Raw genomic sequence first — 24,049 nt, 5'->3', positions numbered from 1 at the left:
AGAACCATGAAGGGAGTAGGAGTAGTTACTAACCTCTGGGGATTCAACCTGAAGGCTACTGGTGTTAAGATTGTCAGAGGAGGAGAAGGAAGAGAGTGCTACAGAGATATCACCACCAATAACAAATAAAAGTAAAAATGAAACATGCTTTAAGTTCTTATCTTGGCACATCTGAGAAGAGAGTAACATTTGTTATCCAAATTCATATCTTGACCTGGAAGTTCTTAAGTAAACTTTAAAATATATATTTTTTCTCAAATGGTAGAGTAGGAAATAAAAATGGAAGATGGAAATGAGGGAACTATTTAATCATAGCCATGATTAAATATCGTGTACGAAAATTATACATTGCGTTGTAAAAAGCAATTCATCTTAAATGTACAGATATGTTCATTATTTAATTTTCTTAAACAGACCACTTAAAAAGAGAAGGCAGCATAGTGTAAGGGGGATGTTTCACATTCTCCAACCCTAACTAATATAACTGACAGGATGCTTTTCTCTTAACACCTTTATCAGCTCAGCAGGCCTCTGACTGACTGAATCAATCAAATATGTAAACTAGGTGTGAATAATTTGTAGACACCTCTATTGAATCAATCAAAAATATACAATAGGTGCTAGAAACAAAGTGCTTGGCCACTTGATGAAATCAGATGAGGAAGTATACTGAGATTGATTAAAAGTATTAGACACACTTCTGGGCCTGGAAGGTTCCTAAAGAAAAAACATTCTAGCAACTGCTTCCGGTGTGAAGCTTTGAGGAACCAGCCCCTTATACCTATAACCCAAAGCAGCAAGGTGGTTAGGAATGAGCCCAGTGATTTAATATAGATCATTAGGATTGTTTACACATGTTTTATACTTTTGATTGATTCATTGATTCTGCAACTCAGAGAGGTGTTCTCACCTAATAAGAGTGTAAGGGAGTAAAAGCATTTTTCAGTTATGTTAATTGGACCTGATGGGTGTCAAACACTCTTGTTAACAATAGTACTACTGAAAGAATGAAGGATTGGAGTCAGAGGACTGAGGTTCAAATGTTAGCTTACTGAACTTTATTTAGTTTACCACTGGTGTGACCTTGGATAAATCAATTAACTTCAGCTCCTCATCTCTTTTTCTTTTTAAAACAGAGGTATATGTGTGCGGGTGCTACAGATGTGGAATGTTGCATGCATTTGTAGATGAAGTCACTGTATTATTAGTTCCATTAAATTATTTTACTTTGACACAAGACACCTCTCACAGAGAGGGGATAATCTGTAAATGTTTATAACATAAAACCAAAACAAATCAATAAAACTTAAAAACCATCTGTCTTTGCTCATGTTCTCTCCAATCTTGGGAACGCCCTTCTTCCTAACTCTTTCCTTGCTGAATTCCTAGTCATACTTTAAAGCCCAATTCAAATACAGCCTTTTCTGTGAAGCTCTTCTGGACTTTCCTGGTAGTTTATGACCTTCTCCCTTAGAACACCATGGCAAATTTTGTTTTGCAATTCTCTAATGTACTTATGTATTATTTTATAGTTATATGTATATGTGTCATATTCTCCACTAGACTATTGGCTCCATGAAGGCAGGGATTGTATCTTATCTAAGTTCTGCTATCTTGCATAGTGCCCTTCACCCTGAAAGTGTTTAGTAAACATTGGTTGAATATCGACTAATAGAGATAATTCAGGTATCACAAATGTCATACAAATTTAACTATATGGGGGCTTTCAGGCACAAAGTCTTCATTTAACCTACTACTTACATAAAAAGCAATTAAACTATAAATGTACAATAAAAATGAATTTCATAAGCAATAATATTGAAGAATGCACTCAAAATGTTATAATCTCAATATATTCAACTTTTAACTGCTTGTAATGTTTTATGTAACAAGATATTTACTTACATTAGGTGTTAGACTTTTAGCAATGACTGGTCCGATCATTCCTGGAATTGTACCAAATGAATTTGTGATGCCCAGGAGGATACCAGCATACCTATATAAACAATTCCCACAGCAGTTTATTAGTTGATGATAACACTTTCAGTATCATTGTGCTTTTTTGTTACAGCTCTCCTACTGTGAATTATAATCTTGTTAAATCGTCAATATGAGATACTTTACTGGCTGAGCTAATATGGAGGGAAACATGCTTGTAGGGAGTAGGGTTGAATATTTAGGTGAAACATTAATTTTTATTTTTATAGCCAGTAGCATTAAAATTAATTTATTAATATCCTTTAAAAATCACATACTCTGCTAGGGAATTTTAATCAATATTTTGCCAATATCATCATATTTTATTGGTTTTTTTTCCATTCCTTGTCACTTCACTTCCTTGTTGACTGATGTTTGTAACTAATGTATAAAATGACTATCTTGTAAGTGTGCTGTCCTGATAACAGCACACTGACTTTTTTTCCTCTTCCACTAAAGATACATGGGTGTATATCATAATGATGGTAAAAAACAAAACAATAAACAACCCAGATGTAATTATTCAGATTTAGGATCAGTGAGGATAGCTCTCTCTCTTTTAAAAACTATTTTCCTCTTTTAATTCTAAGGTTAATTTTGTTTTTTGCTGATCCAATGTGTATTCAGTCAGCCAGTGAAGAAACATTTATTAAATGGCTACTATATGCCATGCACTACCCTAAGCACTAGGGATACAAAGAACAAGAAAAGGGAATCTCAAGGAGCTCACACAAAGAGGGAGAAAATATGCAAACAACTATGCACAAACAAAGTATATGTAGGATAAGGATATGTAGGATAATCAACAGAAGGAAGGCACTAGAATTAAGGGGTTTGGGGAAAGGCTTCCTGTAGAAGATAGGATTCTTGCTAGGACTTGAAGAAAGCCAGGATAGCCAGGAGGTAGAGATGAGAAGGGAGAGAATTCCAGGCATGGGGGACAGCCAGGAAGTTGCAAGAGTCTAGAGATGTAATGTTCTGTGTCACTAGATCGCAGGCTACCGCAACTGTCCATTGGTGAGATGATGAGGGCCTGTGCCAGGGCAGCAGGCAGTGTCAGAGGAAAGAAGGAGGCCAATATAAGAGAAGTTACAAAGGTAAAATCAACAGGACTTGGCAATAGACTGGATGTGGGGGAGTAAGAAAGTGAAGAGTTGGGTGGAGGGGGGCACTTTAGTTGTGAGCCTGGGTGACTGGGAGAATGGCTATACCCTAGACTGTGATAGGGAAGAGGGGAGGGTTTGGGGGGAAAGATAATGAGTTCAGTTTTGCACATATCGAGGTTAAGATGTCCATAGGACATCCATATGTAATAGGCAGTTGGATATATGATACTGAGGTCAGCAGAGATGTTAGGGTTGGATAAGGTGATCTGAGAATCATCAATTTTGAGATAACTGAATCCATGGGAATTGGTGAGAGAACCAGGATAGAGTAGTGTGACAAAAATCTAGAGAGAAGAGAATTGGGGGTGGGGAGGGGAGGGAAGAAAGGGTGTTCATTAATTGGGAAATGGTACAAACTGTGGTACATCTGTGTAATAGAACATTACTGTGCTTCAAGAAATGACTAATATGGAGAAGGATGGAAAGAGATTGAAACAATGTAAATAGAAAGAACAACCACCTTAAAAATGGAAAGTGATCATTACAAAATCACAAGCATTACAAAGTTATGAAGAACAAACAATTGTGGCCCAAAAGCAGAGATGTAAGAAAACGCCTTCCCCCTACTCCTTGATAGGTGGGAGCTCCTTGGATGTGGATCATTGCATGTTATTTACACAGTGCTGTTCAATTTTGCTGTCTCTTCCTTTTTTTTTTTCCTTTAAAAAATAATCCTTGTTATACAGAACGACTAGAGGAAAGTGGGAGTAGGGAAAGGGGGAAATTTAGGCAATGCTAAAAAAAAACAATGAAAATTTGTTTAAAAATACACAGTTCACTGTTTCTACCCCCACGGAACTTACAATTTTGTAGAACTGAATGAAAAATTTTAAGTTCACGAAGTTGTCTCGACAGTTCAACTAAATCTATTTTCAGGCAAGGCAGTTAATCCTTTCTTGTCCCATACTTGTCCAGAGTAGTATCTCACTTAAAATTATAAGTTTTATTTCCTTACATGCTCTCTGTTCAGAATTTTCTTCTCTAGCCTAAATAATTTGAATTATTTTGGTATACCTGACAAACTATTTTCATAAGTTCTGAAAGAAACCAAACAAGTTTACTTAGCTTGAAGAGGTGTGAGGGAGGAAAAATCTAGCAAAATGCCTGGACTGGATCCAGGTATTAACATTAGACAATCTTATAGTTTTCTATATTCAAAACACCTAATGATAATGAAACTATGGGGCACAGACTCTTCTCTAGTTTCTAATGCGTCTTAAATAAACCAAGCTGGCAGCATAGATTTTTTTTTTTAAAACACAGTTAACATTTTGGCAATAGGTGGACACTGACTGTAATGCTGCCAGAAGTTACAAGAGCCTGTTACTAAGTGTAAGTGTATGCTGTGAAATTCTCAATGTCAGCACCCAGAAGCTTGATTGAGTATTTTTATTTTGGTTGGCCTAGAAGTGCAATGAAAGCATGATGCACTGCTGTGGGAGAAAATGGATTATAAGGATTTTTGTGGGATTTTTGCTTGCATTTTGCGGTATAAAAATTGAAAAAACTTCTCTAAGATTTCCTTCAGGCTGGTCAACAGCCCTAGAACAAGTACAGTGAAATCTTTATTATCTAAAGGGTATATATATTTAGCTGTTATTTCCAAACACTTAGAAATATATTTTTTCTGCCTCTTTCTATTCAGAGGAACTACAGTTTTAAAAAAAGTTCTCAACTTAATAGAAACACAATTTTATCTCTAACAAAGCTATTAAGTGAGTATCTTGCTCCAAGGCAAAATATGGATTTTCAATAAAATAGAGGACTTTCAAGCTTTCTCAGTGAAAAGACCAGAACTGAATAGAAAATTTGACTTTCAAACACAAGAATCAAGAGAAGCATGAAAAGGTAATCAAGAAAAAGAACAAGAAAAAGAAATTGCAAGGGACTTACTAAAGGTGAACTGTTTTGTTGACACTCCTACATGGAAAGATGACAAGTATGATTCATGAGACCTCAGTATTAGGGTAGCTGAAGGGAATATGCATACATATATGTTTATGTATATATATGGGTGAATGTGTATGTATGTATATATCTATGTGTATATATATATATATGGATACCATAAAGGTGGTAAGAGGAAGCAGTTCTGTGGGAGGAGGGGAGAGGGCAGGTGGGGGGGAATGAGTGAACATTGCTCTCATCAGATTTGGCCTAAGGAGGGAATACCATACATACCCAATTGGGAATCTTACCCCATAGGAAAGAAGAGGGAAGAAGATTAAAAAAAAATGGGGGGGATGGTGGAGGGGAGGGCTGATGGGGGTGGAGGCAGTCAAAAACAAACACTTTTGAAAGGGGACAGGGTCAAGGGAGAAAATTTAATAAAAGGGGATGGGTTGGGAAGAAGCAAAATATAGTAAGTCTTTCACAACATGAGTATGGTGGAAGGGTTGTACTTAATGATACACATGTGGCCTATGTTGAATTGCTTGACTTCTTAGGGAGGGTGGGTGGGAAGGGAAGAGGGGAGAGAATTTGGAACTCAAAGTGTTAAAAACAGATGTTCAAAAACAAAAAAAATGTTTTTACATGCAACTAGAAAATAAGATACACAGGCAATGGGGCGTAGAAATTTATCTTGCCCTACAAGAAAGGAAGGGAAAAGGGGATGGGAGGAGAGTGGGGTGACAGAGGGGAGGGCTGACTGGGGAACAGGGCAACCAGAATATATGCCATCTTGGAGTAGGGGGAGGGCAGTAATGGGGAGAAAATTTGTAATTCAAAGTCTTGTGAAAATCAATGCTGAAAACTAAATATGTTAAATAAATAAAAAAAATAAAAAAAAAAAAGAAGACAGAAGCAAAACATACTATTACAACTGGTGCCTCATATTAAAAGCATTCCTTTTCCCTGACTTGAGTCTTTTCTTTAGTCTTCCCTTAACTTTAAATATTTTTCATGCCCCCCCCACTTTTATGAATTGCTTCTTATTTCTTTCTTCTTACAGACTTTTGTCTCTTATTACTTGTATCCCCTTGCATTTCTTTCTTTCTTTCTTTTTTTTTTTTTTTTTGTAAACTGGCCTAGTTTCTACTTTGTAGAATTCACATTTTTCTTTCAGGTCATTATGCTGCTCTTTGTTTAGTCAAGTATGCTTCTTCCCACCCTTCCCATCTTCGGCATAATAAACATAGATTCTTCTTATGTTCTTACAATTGTTCCTTTGAACAAAATTCTACTTTCTTAAACTCCTTTACTGCTTAAACAGCCTTCCTACCAAATCTTTCTGCATATATCCCCAGGCCAAGTAAAGTGGATATTCTTGAAATTCATGTTCTCTGAAATTCCATCATCATTATGATCAAGGTTTACCTTCAACTAATTTTTCCTTATTTTATAGGGATTACATCTTGAAGGCATAGCTTCTTTTTTCGTTTCTATTTTCTCTCTGAAATTATAAAACAGTCTGGGGAAGATTCAATTAAATTTTACGAGGTCTTACTGAGTGCCTAGTGTCAGGCACTGTGCTAGGTATTGTGCATACAAGCACAGAAAGAATGAAGCAATCTGCTTTCAAGAAGCTTGCAATGTAAGCATTTAATTTTAGGATTAAAACAACAGACACTGGTAAGAATTTTGGGGTCACAGATTTATGCTGAAAGGGACCAGGGTCATTATGTCCAATAGCTTCATTTTATAGATGAGAAAACTGAGGCCCATAAAGCTTGCTCAGAATAATATAAGTAATAAGGGGCTGAGTTAGGATTTAAACCCAAGTCTTTTGATTTCAAACGTAGTGATCTTTCTACTACACTAAGTCTCCTCTCTCTCTCCCTCTCTCTCTCTCTCTCTCTCTCTCTGAAAACATGCTTATCTTGCCAGATAAGAGATAAGACACATTTTAGGAATATTTGCTGGTTGTGATAAATATGTGTCTCAGTTTACAAAAAACATACAAAAAATCTTGTTCAGTTGTGTCTCACTCTTTGTGACCCCCTTTGGGGTTTTCTTGGCAAAGATATTGGAGTTGCCATTTCTTTCTCAAGCTTATTTTACAGAAGAGGAAATTGAGGCAAACAGGGCTAAGTGACTTGCCCAGGGTCACACAGCTACTAAGTGTCTGAGGCCAGATTTGAATGTAGGTCTTCCTGACTCCAGGTCTGGCACTCTGTCCACTGTGCCACCTAGTTGCCCATACAAAAAATGATGGTCAGCTATTTTGAATATTAGGATCCTTATGCTTTTATGTATAATATAATATGGGATTTATATCCTTTTTTTGAAAACAAAAAAGTAGATTGGATACAATGGAATTCAACATGAACTTCTAGTTTAAAAAGTAAAAGCTTTATGAAATTGGTTTAAACTTTGAACGTTTAAAAATTGGAAAGAAAATAATGCTTGCTTTTATAATTACATAATTTAATATTAAATTTGAATCAATTTTCTAACTCACAGGTTTTATCAGGTTTGATAATTATATATTCTTTAGCAATGAAGATAACTATGTGCACTGGATGGATGTTTTGTTTAAGAATTAACACAAAACAAATTCATGTCTAGGCAACTTCCAAATCCCTAAAGGAAAAAAGTTTTATAAAGTTTTGTTAAATTAGCAGTTAGCCAGTTTCTGCCTGTTACTACCATATTGTAAGGAAAGTGAGTGCAGCAGGCTAGTGAATTTGATGAAAATTGAACCACCTGTTCTAATTCTAGGCCTAAGGAGAATCTTTCCAACAATATAATGATTAGATTAACATGACATCAATTCATGAACTATTCCTGAGAAGATACTTAGAACTACCTACAGAAATGATCCTGAATGCCCAAAGCCTATCTACTAACCTATTCATTTTAAAATGACTATATCTGCTTTGTGCTATTGTCCCTGCTTCTTTAGAACCCTCACATCAAAGGTGAATGCATAATTTACTGTTCTCATCAGAACCTACTTTTATACTTTAATTTGAGATTTAAATATATTACTTTTACTAAGATTTTTTATTTTAATAAGTAAATACTTTACAAGAAGCAAGACCTGTATGAACTGATGCAGAGGAAAGTAAGTAGAACCAGGAAGACAATTTACACAACAACAACATTATAGAGAAAAACAACTCTAGAAGACTTTGGAATGACAGAAAGACACACAATATAACAAAATATTGAGAGAAGCACTTTTTGTAGTAGCAAAGAACTAGAAGCAAAATGGGTGTCCATAAATTTAAGACTAAACAAATTGTGCTCCATGAATATAATGAGGCATCACTACCATAAGACGTGATAAATGTGGATGCAGAGAAACTTGGGAAGACCTGTATGAAGAGTTGCAGAAAGGCCACAATAATGTGAAGGAAAACAACACTAAAAGACACGAGAATTCAGATCAAAGTAATGACCCACCGAATAAAATATCACTTAGAGAGCTGATAGACTAGGCACATGTTATCACTTGTATCTCCCTCACATCTCTCACGTGTCCTATTCTTTACACTCACGAAGCCACTACCCTAGTTTAGACTCTTATCACCACTTCTGATCTATTGTAACAAACTGCTCATTGGTCTCTCTGCCGCCTCTCCAATTTATGCTCCACCAAAATAATATTCCTAAAGCATAGATCTGATTGTGTCACTTTCCTGTTTAAGAAGCCTCGATGAATTGCCTCTAAGACAAAATAGAAACTCAACTATTTGGAAATAGTCTTTCACAATCTGGCACCAACCTCTCTTTCTAGACTGATTTTTATATCATTGCCCTCCATTCACTCTATGTTCTGGCCAAAATGAGCTCCTTGTTTCTCATATGCAACATTCCATGCCCATCATTTGTGCCCCCAGGCCTGGAATGCTCTCTCTTGGAATTCCTAGTTCCCTTCAAGTGTTGCCTCTTGCATGAGGCCTTTCTTGACTGGTTGGTTGCGAGTGTATTCTCTCAAAATTACCTAGTATTAACTTTGTTCAGCAAATTGTTTTTGTCTGAACCTGTGATTTCATAGGTATGGGGAACTCTCACTGAGGAAGTACATTCTACTAATGTAGATCAGCAACTAATCTTAAACTTAGAGTCTTAGAAAATTGGTTGAGACAATAAGTGTCACACAGCCACTATGTGAAAGAAGCATTTGAATTCAGATCTTCCTGACTCCTAAGGACAGGGGCAGAGTTTCTAGAGAGTTGATGTAAAAATTATCTAGGAATCCAAGTATATTACAAATGCACTAATAAACAACACTGTGATTTGGTATCTAAAATCACTGTGAACCTAATCTGTATTAATACAAAAAATATCCAGAAGTGAGGAAAGCAGTCAACCTATTGTAATTTTCTCTGGTCAGACCACATATGGAATATCGTATTCTATATGACACATTTTAGGGAGGTCTGTGACAAAGTGAAGCATATCCAGAAGGAGAATGTTTAAACTAAATAAAAGATGTATGGGGCATAATGGCAGTCATGTGGGTGTAGTGGAAAGAACACTAGACTTGCAGTAAGGAGCCCTGGGTTAGGATCCTACATATTAGTGCCGAGACTAGGCAAGTCACCTAAACTCTTTAAGCCTCCATTTCCTTATCTATAAAATGGGGAAAATAAACCTATACTATCTACTAATTAGAATATTATGCTCAAGAATTTATTATTGTCAGGCCTTTTTTTTTCTCTCTCTCCTCAAAAGAACACTGGTAGGAATACCTTTTTTGAGGTAGACACCTGCCTTAGTCCTTCTAAGGAAGGGAGGAGGATCTTTTCTCTTTCCTCCAAAAAGGTGACTTCATTTACATTTTTTAAAAATACAGTTTATTAAATGTTCTCTATTATCCTCATTTTATAGAAAAAGAAATAAAGACACAAAGAGGTTAGGTGACCAGGGTCACATAACCAGCATTGAACAGAGGACAATTTTGATATCAGTTGCTTAAAATTGGCAGTTGCCAATTTAAAATTTAAATCATTTCACATTTTATACTATCTCCATATAAACTGACACCCAATTATTCAAGAAATTCAAAGCTTTGATCTTCATATTAGTACTTACGAAGGTGCAATATCCAGATGGTTGATGCTAAACCCAGAAGTGCAAAAACCTCCTAATGTTGTAGATACAGTTAGGAAGGCAATTGCCAAGTAATAATCACAGCCAATGAATCCAGCTGCTACTAGGAATACTGCTGGCCCAATCATTCCTGGAATTCAATTTTTTTTACAAAAAAGAGAAAACAAAACTATTATGAAAGCACTGCATACAGTAGGGTGACATGTAATTCTGACTCATGGTGTTACTGCCACCTAGTGCAGAAGCATTGTACTACACTACATTCTCCCAAAGAACCAGGAGTTAGTCTGTCTTTAGGCATTTCCTTTAATGTTGCTGGGCCAAAGTGTTCATCATCTGCTAGTCCTACTTTTGGTGGTGACTGTAAGCCTACAATCCTTTAAAATATTTACATAAAGCTGGTAAAAGCTTTGCTAACAGGATAGAGACAAGAGTGGACAAGTTATGGATAGTAAATTAAAGGGACAATTAAATTATATTAAATATACACATTATGAACAATGTGCCTAGATATGATAAAACTAAAAATATCATGAAATGCAGTGGGAAAATTATGGGGAGAAAATAACTGCCTAAAAATCCAGGGAGAAAACTATAAAGTAATAAGCTATTTTTCTTGTTGTAATTTTAAATTTGCAAATACAAGATCAATAAAAATAAATCATAAGCTTTGATGCAAGTGTTAGAAATACACAAACTGACAATATTTATAACTGTGTAATTCACAAGTCAATACAGGCAGTTAGTATGATTTAAAGAAAAATAGAAAATTCTAAGTACAGATACACACACACATGCGAAGGATTATTTTTTTTATAAAGAGGATGCTGACAAGTTATTTTCCATGTTCTCAAAGGACAAAATAAGATGAAATAGGATTATATAAAAGAGTCTTTAGCTGCATATATGGAAAAATTTTTTTTGATTGTTAAGGAGAGCTAAAACCACAGAAGGAGCCCTTTGCATTGCAAACATATAGAATGGAGTTACTAAAATTATGTATGGGAATAGAGGTGGTAGAATTTCCATGCTTGGAGATCTTTAAAAAGATAATAACTCTTTGTTTTGGGTGGTTTAAGACATTAATATTTATGAAAACTGGGACTGAAGGCTAAATCAGATCCATGACATGCAGCAAAATTCTGTTCCAGCAAAGTTTTTATGTTTTTTCCCTAATAAGGGGGCTCATAGCCATAATAAACAGTGTTTCCATTTTAAACAACTTTCCTCCCCCAAGCCCAAGACAAAATATAATATACTATAAACATAAATCCAAAAGGCTGGACCATGTTTATAAAACATAGGGGCTTAACGTTAACATTGTTAGAGACACTTACTAAACTTGTGAAGAATATCACATTATAATCCTTTATCTGCATATTAAATACATTGATTTAGGAAATACACAGATGTCATTTTACCAAAATGCACATAAAAACATTTTATATGGAAATAAAAGAAATGACCAAAATAACTCATCATTTTTGCTTTAATGTAAACTGTTCAATATTAAAAAAAAAAAATTAACCGCCGTACCTACCTATTAAGCTAAACACTCTACGGACCCATACCGTTGAAAAATTCCATGTTACTCTTAAGTAGTCAGCTGCTTGACCAGACAAGAGCATACAAACCCAACATCCGAAATAAGGTAGTGCAGATAAAAATCCATTCTGAAAAAAAAAAAACACAAGCATAATAATATTGATGGTAATTAAAAAACTAAAATTAAGCATAATTAGACACACAGAGAGATTAAAATCCAGTGTCTATTTTTCATGGAAGCAGTTTTTGTCAGTAGGAAAATCCTTTGATTTGGTATAAGACACTAGGGCCTTTCATAAGTAGATGCAGAACCCCTAAACTGAAGTAGACATGAAGCAGCCTCAGTGGAATAAGACCTGGGATGAGAGTGAGAAGTTATTCACCTTGTTCAATGCTCTTCCTTGTCATACCACAAAACCAATGTTCACTGCCTCTTTCTAGGATGTACCAGTTTAAAAAATATTGTTTATTATTTCTTTTAAAATGAGGATAATTATACTTATAACACCTGCATTAAGGGGGCTATGTGGAGACTGTTAGGCAAATCTGAAATCATCATATGAATGTGAACTATTAAATTCTTTTCTTTCATGATACTTTCGTCTAACAGCATATATTGGCCTTTGTAGCATGATGTGAGAAGTATTTAGCAGACAGAATATTAGGTTAGGAATCAGAACACTTGAGCTCTAGTCTTGACTTTACCATTTACTAGCTTTGTTTTCCTGGACAAATTACAACTTTTCTGAACCTCAGTTTCTTCATCTGAAAAATGCGCATAATATCACCTATCTTGTTTACCTTACAGAGCTCTTGTACAGATCACGTGAGAAAAAGGATGTGGAATACTTAAATGGATCTATGATCTATAATTTGGAAACTCCTTCCAACAGCACAGATTACGACCTCGTCCACGCTTGACCATTGTGTGCTACTCTTGTCTCTATCTTCCCATAAGTTCATCACAGAGGGTTCACCCAATGTGATGGATGTCTTCCTTACTTTCTCTTGACATTGAGAGAGTAACACTGGTGTACTCTGGTTTTCTGTCATCTCTCATCCTTGCTGTGCAGTCATTTTCTCTATCATGAAATTCCATGATGACATCTTTTATTGTTCTTCTTTGAAGTTATTCACTGGATATATGTTGTATCCTACTCATACCCATCATGTACTCTTCCACTGCCTTCTATGATGCTCATATTTAATTCTTTGGAGATGGTTATACATTTCTATTTTGCTGTAATAGGGCAGAATTGGTAGACTCTTGATATTAAAAAGATAGTTTTGTTTTTATGAGAAGCATGATTTCATCAAAAGAACTTCCTATTCAACTATGAGTGCAACTTACTGTCCATCAAATGCACACTGTAATCTGGGCAATGAAAATTCTTCATCCCATGGTCTGTGTATATTGTCAGGCCAAAAAAGAATTTTTGGGATCTCTCCCAGATGGCTGTGATACAATAAGCATAATGTCATCTGCAAATAGACACATCTGAAAAACCTCACCATTCACAGGGAATCCTTCTTCACCTGGGATTCTGTGCTGGCTCTCCTCTACCACAATGGCAAATACTTTTGATCAGCATACAATTCCTTCTTTATGTTTATGATTAGAAGGGTTGTTGAGCAGGGTCATTTCTGTTTTATCTTTTAAGGACCCTTGGTGTTTTTAACCTTTGGACAGGGGACACTTGAATGAAAAAGAGACTATAATTTTTGAATTATGAAAAAATAATTTTTCATAACAAATTAATAAGCATCTTATACTCTACATCTTTCACTCAACTATGAAATGGTAAAGATGTTGACTACTACTCATAGAGGCTTGCTTGCTTCTAGCTAATATCCTCATCAACCACGTCCTGGATTCATGTACGGAAGACTCACATAAATATTTTGAACAAATATGAGTAAGTAAATAGGTGGGTAGTTAACTGAAGTTTTCTCAGCTCCACTCCTACCCCTTCTCTTTTATGCATTAGCAAGAACTAGGGCTTTTCCCATACTTTAGTATTATCTTTTAAATTTTTTATCTGTTCATTGTCCTTCCATTTACATTTTTAAGTGCCCTTAGTATGACTTGGTCATACTTAAAGGGGTTTTTGCTTAAAGGGGTGTTGGCCAAAATGGTTTTTCTCTTCATTTCTTCTTTGTTTTCTGAAACAATATTGCTCTTAATCATCCATCATTTTTAAGATTTTTCAAATGAGTTTATATTCTAACCCAGTGTCATCTTTGGTAGTCATTTCTATCTGTGTGGCAAGTAAGTCAGATGTCTGCTGACTAAGGAGGTTCTTTCAGACTCTTTACTGTGGGAATTAGTTTATACTAGTTACTTACTGCATAAAATTATTACTATAGGTGTAAATTTTGTTTCCTCCTGTCCATTTCCTATTTTTGACTGTCAATTATTTGTGTAAATGGTCTAGGATTGAGTTGTTTCTATTGTGCACCACATCTTTTTATTTATCTTCTTGCTTTTTACAAAAACCAATCTTAGGTAGGACAAATTGATGGTCTGAATACAGACAGACAGCCAAATCACGGGTAATTTCCACATCAATCAATGAGTCTCTTCTCATCTGTTAAAATAGAATCTATTTTGTGTGTGTGATCATATGGCATAGTAGAGAGAAATCTGGCTGTAAATCCAGAAAGACATAGGTTCAAGTCTAGCCTTAGCCACATACCAGCTATGTAACCCTGGGTAAGACACTTAATTTCTCAGTGATTTAGGCAACTCTCTAAGAGTAACACTATGACTCTCTAATTGTGCAGACAGTGCCAACTTGTATTGGCAGAGGGAGTTTCCTCACCTGGAAGCTCACTATACCCATTAAATCACAAGTCCAGTTCTTTTCCCTATCCACATTTGGTGCTCCTTGTGTTTAGCATGTATTAATTCTTTTCTTGAACAAAGCAACTGTGAAATAAGCTGTGGGATTTCAGTGTAATCTATGAGTCTTTGGTATCTCTCATTCCTCCTTCCTGAACCATGTTTTCCCATATACTTCTTCTCATCCTTAACTTTTCCCATGTTTGCAATGAAGTCAACAAGCATTAGAGTGTATGTTGATTTAATCTGTAGGGCTTATTAAATTCTAAATAGTTTTTCTAACAGTTCACTTTCTGCAACCAATGCTGGCATAAGCTACAGCAATCTTAATGGTGATTTTTTTTACAAGTCCTTATCTATTACAATGTGATTAACAAGTGATTAACAAGTAATGACAATAAATAACAAGTAATAACAATAAATAAAAAATAAATTAACAAGTAATAACAAATAATAAAAAACAACTCCTTTTTTTTGGGTATCTCCATCAAGTACCTACTGTGTGCCAACTTTCTATGTAGCTGTAACTTCTTCTTTTCTCCTGGCTTTATCAACAGCAGAAATATTAAGACTGACAAATTTTGGCTTCTCTAGCAGTATATGCTAAATTATTCTTTATTTTGTAGGTGGTCGTCACCACGAAAAATTCATTACTAACAATCTAGTCTACTGGTGATTTATCTTTCTGTACTTAGCTAGGAAAACAGATTCATTCTGTTTCTGGGACCATACTTAAATCCTTTCCAGCATGGCAAAACCTGGCATAGTACACACTTCAGTAGCACAGCCTTTAGGAACCCAAAGTCACCACCATATTACAATGAGTTACTGGAGGATGAACTTCTAAGAACCTGTTACTAGTGAACATCTGGGAAAGGAAGTGGTGAACAGAAAGAAGGTAGCATGGATGGCTCTACCAAAAACAGGTCATCATTCATAACTACCTCCAGTTCCTTTTTTGAAAGGTCACTAAGTAGAGCTCTTTACCATTAGTTCCTTATATCAATGAAATCACAAGCCCAGTCTCTCTCCTTATCCCTACTAGACTGGTAGAGCAGGGGAATGCTGGATATACAGTTTACCCAAATGATTAAAAAATATTTTTATTGATATGTTTTTTTTAACATCACTTAAATTTTGCAATGAATCCCTCCCCACAATTCCACAGAAACATGTATAACAGAATAAAAAAAGAGAAGGAAGAAAAGCAGTTCAGGAAAATCAACCAATACATCAAAAAAAAAAAAGCCCAACATTACCATTTCCTTTGGGTGAATATTTCCCTTAAACATTTTATTTGGGTTTCTACACAGTGGAAATTTATTTTGTATGACTGCTATACAGATGAACTATAAAAGACTGAATTTTCTAGTTCTTGTATGATTCAATAGGGGCATAATGCTGGTTCTACAATAACAGTGCCTTAAAGGAGACTAGTTTTTCAAAAAGATACAGTTCCATTTTTTTTTCCCACAGAATCTGAGAATTGGAAGGGACTCTGCAGGTTAACCAGTCCAAGTCATACTTGAACAGAAATTTCCTTTACAACGGTTAATGTAAAATCGCAAATTAAATTCTCCCTTAACATTTTAAATTGGTTCCACATATATTTGCCATTGTTAAGCTATACATTCTAAGGATATGATCACATTTGGCACTGGTGGCAGGGGGTGGTAAAGGTGGGGAGGGAAGCTTTATGGAAAAATTCTATCAATTACAGGCAGCACCCTATAGAAGGAATACTGAATTTGGAATCAGAGGACTAGGGTTTAAAACCCAGCTCCACTGTATTCTGTGGTCCTGGGTCTTAAGTTTCCCCATCTGTAAAACTGGAAAGCTGGATTAGATCTTTAAAGTCCCTTTAAGTTCTAAATCCTATGATCTTATGATCTTTTATAACTTTCCTAAAGACTGTGTGTTGCATATAATTTTATACTTCACGTCCTTCACAGTGTCCTGTAAATAACGGAATAAATACTTGTTGGAGGCTTAATGGTTAAGAAGGAGGTAGAAGACCACAGAGGGGGGAAAAAGTAAAGGTGCTATATATAAACCCTGATAGAATAAAAGTTGCAATATTGAAAAATTTCAGAGAAATGTACAAATAACAATGTTATATATATCTACAAACATAGCTACAAAAATACATAAGAAAGGAACTATATTTTTTTCTCTTACCTCTTGAGCATCAAATCTTAGTATCTCTTTCATATATGTTGGCAACAATGTTAATAAAGTATAGAAAGTCCAGTTGTAAGAAAAATGTGCCACAACAATAGACCAAAGTGGTAGTGATTTCAGCATGGATATCCATGGTACAGACTTCTGTGCAGAAAGCTAAAGAAAACAGGTGAGATTAAGAAAAAGATTTATTTTTTATATCTGAAAGTTTTGTCTAAGACCTAAATCTAGAATTCCTATGGGAAATAATTCATATCACCATATTTTGGTGTTCTGAAAATTAATTTACTGAGCATCAATACATATTAACTAAATATAATTTAAATTACTTTAGAATCTTTATAATATGACTAATTACTAACTGTAATATGATTAATTAATCCAAGAACCTGTGGTGCAAATTAGAAGAAAAGCACAAATCCTGGCTTTATAAGGCCATCTTTATAGCACCACTGTAAACTCCAGAAGTCATTCGTGATTTCAATTTCTCTAGAAAAGATGCTATATATTTTCTATAGAAAAGATCAAATAGTTTTAACTATCTCAGAAAAAAGGATTAGAGCTACATATACAAAATTCTGAGTTTCTCCCCCAGTAGAACCCCCTTGCCCTCTGTAATAGAAAAAAGTAAACAGTTTCTGCTACAGAATTTCCAAAGTAGTTAAGTAAAATGTTTATGATATTCATATATTACTGTTTTTCATTCTCCAATAAAAATTTCTGTAAAATGTGCATCAGAATTTTTTTTATATAAAACTGTCTATAGGGTCAGACCATCATGATTCCTATATAATAGTAGGTATCTAATGACTGCTTTGATGAGTTGAACTGAATTGATAAATAGGAGCAAAGTTTATGCTAGCCATTTTTACAAATTACATTCACAAATATACATTTTTACAGTTGCCTTAAAAGGACTGAGAGTGGAGTAACCACTAGCAATATCAGCTATTTATTCCTACTGAGGTTATAAGTAAGGAATTTACTCCCCAGATTGTTTGCAAGGATTGAGGCAAAGAATAAAAGCAATTTGAAGACTTTCATGTTTGAAGGAAATTGTAGCCTAGTTTCTCTTAATCTTGAGTTCATAGGATCATTGGTTCAGATCTAAGGGGCCTTAGAGGTTGTCTAGTTTAACCTTTTTGTCTTCTAGATAAAGAAACTACTGAGGTCACCAAATAGTAAGTGACTTACTCAAGGTAATACAGGTGATAAGTAGTGATATGAGCATTTGAACCTAGGTTTCCCTGATTCCAAATCCAGTACTCCTTTCCTCTATACAGATAAAGTAGACATTGTTTTAAAAAATAATCTAAAATTCAAAACATAAGCAATATTTTATCCATATCAATATTTAAAATATTCTACTATTGGCCCAATGTTTCATAATTTTTCTGAACCCCAAAACCTCCCCACTCCTCATTGTTATGGCTTGAAGATGAGTTTTATGACAAACCCTGAGGTAAATACCAATACTAAACTCACACATAAATCTTTAGTTTAGCTCTTCTATACAAATTAGTGAAGTCCTCAGCAAAATGAAGAGACCAACTTTATGATAACATCTAGTTGCATTTTTATTCTACAAGTTATTCTGAGGGGAGAAATTCCATCATTCGTAAATATTGTCATACTAAATATGCTTTTCCAAAAGCCATTAGGCTGAACAAACATCCTAATATGTTAGATGTAGTCTTTAGACATTTAAAAAAACCCTCTTCGTAAGTCTAAGTGAGGAGAATAATGAGAAAACTTGGGTACAAGTCACTTTTTCAAATATTCTCATTGATGAAACGCAGAAGTTCAGAGCTAAAGTTTATCTAGTTTCACTTATTTTTTTGAAATTAAATTTGGAAAAATTATTAATGACTGGTATTGCATAAAAGTAATTTTGTATAAAAGTCATTTCCTCACTTGCTACAGAAGCCTACCTTGTAATAAAGAAAAACAGTTAATCCAAATCAATGGACACAGAAATTATTTCCGACAGAATATGCAATATTTTTCACCAATATAGTAATCTGTTTCTCTCCTGAGAGGAAGAAACTGTGCTTCATCATCTGTTCTTTAAGACCAAGGCTTAATCTAATTAACTTAACAGATAAAGAAACAGAGGTCCAGAAGGGTTGAATGACTCAACTAAGGTACTGCTTCAGTTGGTTGTTGTCCGTCGTTCTCAGAGGACCAAAATGATATCACTATGCTAGAGTCAAGTTTCAGTGTGTCTGACTGTGGCTGATCAGACCAGTACAAGCTTGGAACGCTCTACCACAGGTTGGGCACAAATAGTCCATGTGAACATTTGGGGTGGATTCTCTAAATTTGCACATCCTGCGTTTCCTTTGAGCTGTTTCAATTCTGCTTTGCTCACAGAGCACAGCACCTTCTCTGATGTGGACACGCCATGCTGAATGGTCCTGTGCCACTGTCTCCCATGTCACTCATAGTTGTCTCTATAAAATAGTCTTTATGGTAAGCGTACATTTTGCATTCAAACAACATGACCAGCACACCAGAGTTGCACTCTCTGAAGCAGAGTTTGAATGTTTGGCAGTTTAGTTTGAGAAAGGAGCCCAGTGTCTGGTATCTTATGCTGCTAGGTGATCTTTAGAATCTTCAAATGGAAGTGATTCAGTTTCCTGACACAGCACTGGTTAACTGTCCAGGATTCATAGGCATAAAACAATGAGGTCAGCACAACTGCTCTGTAGACCTTCAGTTTGGCAGTTAATCTAATACCCCTTCTCTCCCATACCTTCCCAAACACTGAGCTAGCTCTGGCAATGTGCGAGTCAACCTCATTTTCAATCTGTGCATCCCTGAAAAGTACACTACCAAGGTCAGCTACCACACTGATAGTAAATTCTTCAACTTGAAAAGTCTACAAGTCAAGACCAAAGTGGAGGGAGTGCTGGGGCATGATTTTCTGCTTGCCAATGATTGTGCACTCAGTGTAGCCTCTGAAGCTGAGATGCACCAAAGTATGGATCAATTCTCTGATGCTTGTGCTAATTTTGGCCTATAATTAACACCAAGAAAACACAGGTGCTCCATCGGCCACTACCTCACCATCCATACGTAGAACCACCTTGTTACAGCAAATGGAGAAGTTGTGAATGCTGTGGATAAGCTTACTTACCTTGGTAATGTACTTTCCAGGGATGTACACATTGATAAAGAGGTGGATGCGGCTGGCTTTCCCTGGATAGCCTACTGCCTATTGTGTTTCAAATGGAGTTACTGGACCACACTTTTACACCCAAATAACTCTGGCTTTCTTGAATGGCCAACAGCCCCCAGCCCAAGCCTTTGTGGCTCACAGTTTAGATGCTAATGGCTTAGAAGGAGTGTAAATAGTAATTATTTTCTGTTCTGGTTAGAAACTTGGAGAGCCTACCCCTCCCAGACTGATATTTTTGCGATAGTAAATTAGGCTATCTTTTGTCTCAATTCTTGTCTAGCCCTTAATCATTGAAGGAATCTTGCTTCAGAAAGACAGAGGTCAGAGAAATGACCTTTAGAAATCCACTATATCCCTGATCATTGCCAGTTGTCCTGACTTTTGTTTTGCCACTGGACTTTGACGACTCTGGAAGAAAGAATGAAGCTGACCAGAGACCACAACTCTGCCTCAGTTAAATCCAATTTATTCCCAAGTTAAGACATCACCCTGGCGATGTCATTGGTGCTCTTTGAAACCAAGAATGGAACAATAACAAAGTTAAAAAGGAATTCCTTGTGTTGATAACATCAGCATCACAAAGGCTTGTTCAGACAGTACTCCCAAGTGACAATATTCTACTAGTAAATAAATGCAACAAAGTTAATGGGATTTAAAAAAAACTTTCCCAGTGAATGCAGATTGAAAATCTTCATGGAATATATCACTTCCTTTTGTGTTCTCTTTTATTTAAATAACACCAACATAAAATAAACAAATACAATTCAAGCAATCATCTAAGGTTAGAATTTAAAAGAACAAAAATTTAGAACTTAGTCAATAAGCTTCTTTTCAGTTATGTTGTAGTTCATTTCCTATTTACAACGGTAAATTTGTATGATTCTGATGGAATGACAGCTGCCTTAATGCATATCACAACAAAACCACATTTACAACTTTTATTTCACCTGCTCAGGGGTTTTAATAAAAATATTAGTGTAAACTGTGTCAACACAGAACCAGACTTACTTTCCTCGTTAACGGTCAAGCAACAATATGCTAAAAGTCCATACCTGATCTTTCAGAGAACAAAGAATGTATTCCTTTTCCGAAAGAGAGATTGTCTTGTGAGTTTCTGGTCTATCACTAACCAACCAGATCCATAAAATGAACCAAAGTATTCCAAGAGCACCTTAAAATTGAAAGGCAAGTTTAAATTATGTAAATATGTATAGTGAAACATTTAGTATAAAGGGATAAAAAGGATTTATTCAAGTAATGAAAAAAAAAACCTATTTCACAAAATGTTACCATTAATCACTGAAACTATCAACATGAAACTGATAGGGATGGGATATATGCTGGACGCCTAAAAGGAAAAGACCATGTCTTTGGGACCTGGACCCCAAAGCCCCTCAACCAAATCTGCGGCATTCACCAGAGGCATTGCCCATGCCAGTCAATAATCCTTTTAACTGCCCTTTCATTGTGGCCCTCATTGTCTGCACTTGGCTCCACCCCAGGCTGTTGGCCACTCCTGTATCACATCCAGATCTTTCCATGGTCTATCTGTATAAAAGGTTTATCTGCCCCCATTAAATTACTCGGATTCTTAAAGTCTGGCCCCCTTGTATTGGTGTTACAATAAATCTTGTATCTGACTGGAAGGAGGCTTGAGAGGTGGAATTCTTTCGAGGAAGAACCTGTGCCTTTTGCTCTTGAATTTCGGGGTTCCCAGCACCCCTAGACTGAAACATGTGGTTCCCTATGTTACAAGATGGACCCTATGTTATGGGCAAGATGGACCTTTTATAGAAGAAGACCATGGGAAGATCTGGATGTAATCTAGGAGTGGCCAACAGCCTGGAGTGGGGCCAAGTGCAGACAATGAGGGCCACAATGAAAGGGCAGTTAAAAGGATTATTGACTGGCATGGGCAATGCCTCTGGTGAATGCCGCAGACTTGGTTGAGGGGCTTTGGGGTCCAGGTCCCAAAGACATGGTCTTTTCCTTTTAGGCATCCAGCCCAAATCCTGTCTCCGCCATTACCCTTATTAGAATGTGAGCTCCTGGAGGGCAATTCTACATACTACGGGTAGCACATAGTAGATACATAACTTTTTTCATTCCTTCTTGAGTCCATGGTGTCAGAATAGATGGGATTTCATACACATTTCCCTCAGCCCCTGTGTGAGGTTAATTTCTAGAAACGTATCATTTCCTAAAACGGTTACAGAAAAGGGAAAGAGTTTCCAACCACATGACTTGGATACATAGTCTGTCGCCTAAAATGATTTCCTGAAAAAATTTCCAGACTATACCTAAAGCTTCTGGTTTTTGTTTTTAAATGAAAAAAGCTGGAGAAAATCATGAAGCTGTGTTGACTGGGTCCACTACGAGTTTATGTCACATAATCTCGACTGGATCACTGCATCAAGGCAGTCCTTTTACAATTCTCTAGTTGATTCACTATCCCACTCACCACAGTGTCTTTCCCAAGCCATTTCACCCCTTCTCAAACCTCCCATGGCTTTTCCTACCCTCGCCTTCTCAACTCAGAACCTTGCTTCCTATTTCGTTGGAAAAAAAAAATGAGGCCATTAGCAGAGCTCCATCTTCTCCCCTGCTCTTCATTTCACACCATTCAGATGGCTCCAGTCACTATCCTCTCCTTCGCCCTTGTCTCACATGAAGAATTAGCCCTTCTCCTTGATATGGCCCATTCCTCTATATGCACAAGTGATTCCATTTCAGCCTGTCTGCTCTAATGGATCGCCCCCTCTACCATCCTTACTCTCTCACTACTCTTCAATCTCTTTTTGTCTTTGTGCTGCTTACAAACACGACCACATCTCTTCCATCCTCAAAAAAACCCTCACTTGCTCAATCTATCCATGACAGCTCTTGTCCTGTATCTCTCTTCTCTTTTATGGTTAAACTCCTTGAGAAGGTCATCTACAGTGGGTATCTCCACTTCTTTTCCTCTTCCTCTCTTTAACACTTTTGCAGTCTGGCTTCTGACTTTATCACTGGACGGAAACTACTCTTTCCCAAGTTCTAATGATCATTTATTTGCCAAAGTTAATGTTTTTTTTTTTCTCAATCCTTATCCTACTGGACCTCTGCAGATTTTAACATTATCAATAAGCCCCTTCTTCTTGATTCTCTCTTCTTTCTAAGTTCTGTGGCACTACTCTATGTGAGATGGGTTCCCAAAGTGGGTGATGCTGCCCCCTGGGAGGCTCTGGAAAGATCCAAAGGGGTGGTAGTAGCCTCGGGTACAGTTAAGGGGGTGGTGGAAGCATAAAAAAAGAAGAAAATTTTGAAAAAACGTTCATACATGTTTCATCTGGTGTTAAAGTTTTAATGATTACATTATTTTCCAAATAAACACACAAAATGCAAGTTATAACTGACCAGTGGTTAGTCCGTTGACAGGTCTTAACAAGCAAGTGTTGGCAGGTGAGCATGGTGGGAAGTCAAGCATGCACTGGCAGAATATAGGCATGTAATGACTTATTTACAATATGATACTATATGGTTACATGATGCAACATTCATCATTAAAATTTCAATGCAGGAAAAACCCTACAAATTTACAATAAATTATTAAGTTTAAGATGCATCATTTAAAAAATATTTTATATATTTTTTGAAATGACACAAATTAAAAAAAACAAAGCTGTTAAAGGAAGTAGATTTCCAGGGGGGCATCAAGTAATTTTTCTTTTTTGAAAAGGGGGTGGTAGGCCAAATAAGTTTGGGAACTTCTGATCTATACTATCTCCTCCTACCTTTCTGATTGTCTGTATTCTTTTATGGTCTTCCTTCATATCATGCATATTGACAGTGGGAGTCCCCAAAAGCTCTGTCTGGAGCCCTTGTTTATTCTCCATCTATACTGTTCATTTGGTGAGCTTATCAACACTCTTAGTTTCAAAGGTCATTTCTATTTTGATAATTCTCAATTCTACTTATACAGCCCAGACCTTTCGGCTGAACTCTAGTTTCTTCTCCAACTGCCTACTGGACATCTCAAACTGGATATCCCACAGAAATCTTAAACATGACATGTTTAAAACTGATCTTTCCCTCCCAAAATCTCCCTTCTTCTAAATTTCCCTATTACTGTTAAGGGTACTACTATCCACCTAGTTACCCAGAAGTCATCCTTGA

General features: G+C 36.1%; 1 protein-coding gene across 1 annotated transcript in view; it reads right to left on the bottom strand.

The window, feature by feature from the left end:
* SLC17A5 (solute carrier family 17 member 5) overlaps nt 1–24,049 on the bottom strand; it is a 55,442-nt gene that overhangs the window by 5,390 nt on the left and 26,003 nt on the right. Inside the window, exons 6-10 of the mRNA XM_036768825.1 lie at nt 20,947–21,065; nt 16,711–16,869; nt 11,686–11,818; nt 10,128–10,275; nt 1,906–1,996 (exon numbers count right to left, since the gene is read on the bottom strand). Coding sequence (XP_036624720.1) covers nt 1,906–1,996; nt 10,128–10,275; nt 11,686–11,818; nt 16,711–16,869; nt 20,947–21,065 — 650 coding nt within the window. The remainder of the gene's footprint in view (nt 1–1,905; nt 1,997–10,127; nt 10,276–11,685; nt 11,819–16,710; nt 16,870–20,946; nt 21,066–24,049) is intronic.

Source organism: Trichosurus vulpecula, chromosome 7, assembly GCF_011100635.1.
Source record: "Trichosurus vulpecula isolate mTriVul1 chromosome 7, mTriVul1.pri, whole genome shotgun sequence".
Taxonomy (NCBI): domain Eukaryota; kingdom Metazoa; phylum Chordata; class Mammalia; order Diprotodontia; family Phalangeridae; genus Trichosurus; species Trichosurus vulpecula.
This window is presented reverse-complemented; position numbering and strand designations above follow the sequence as displayed.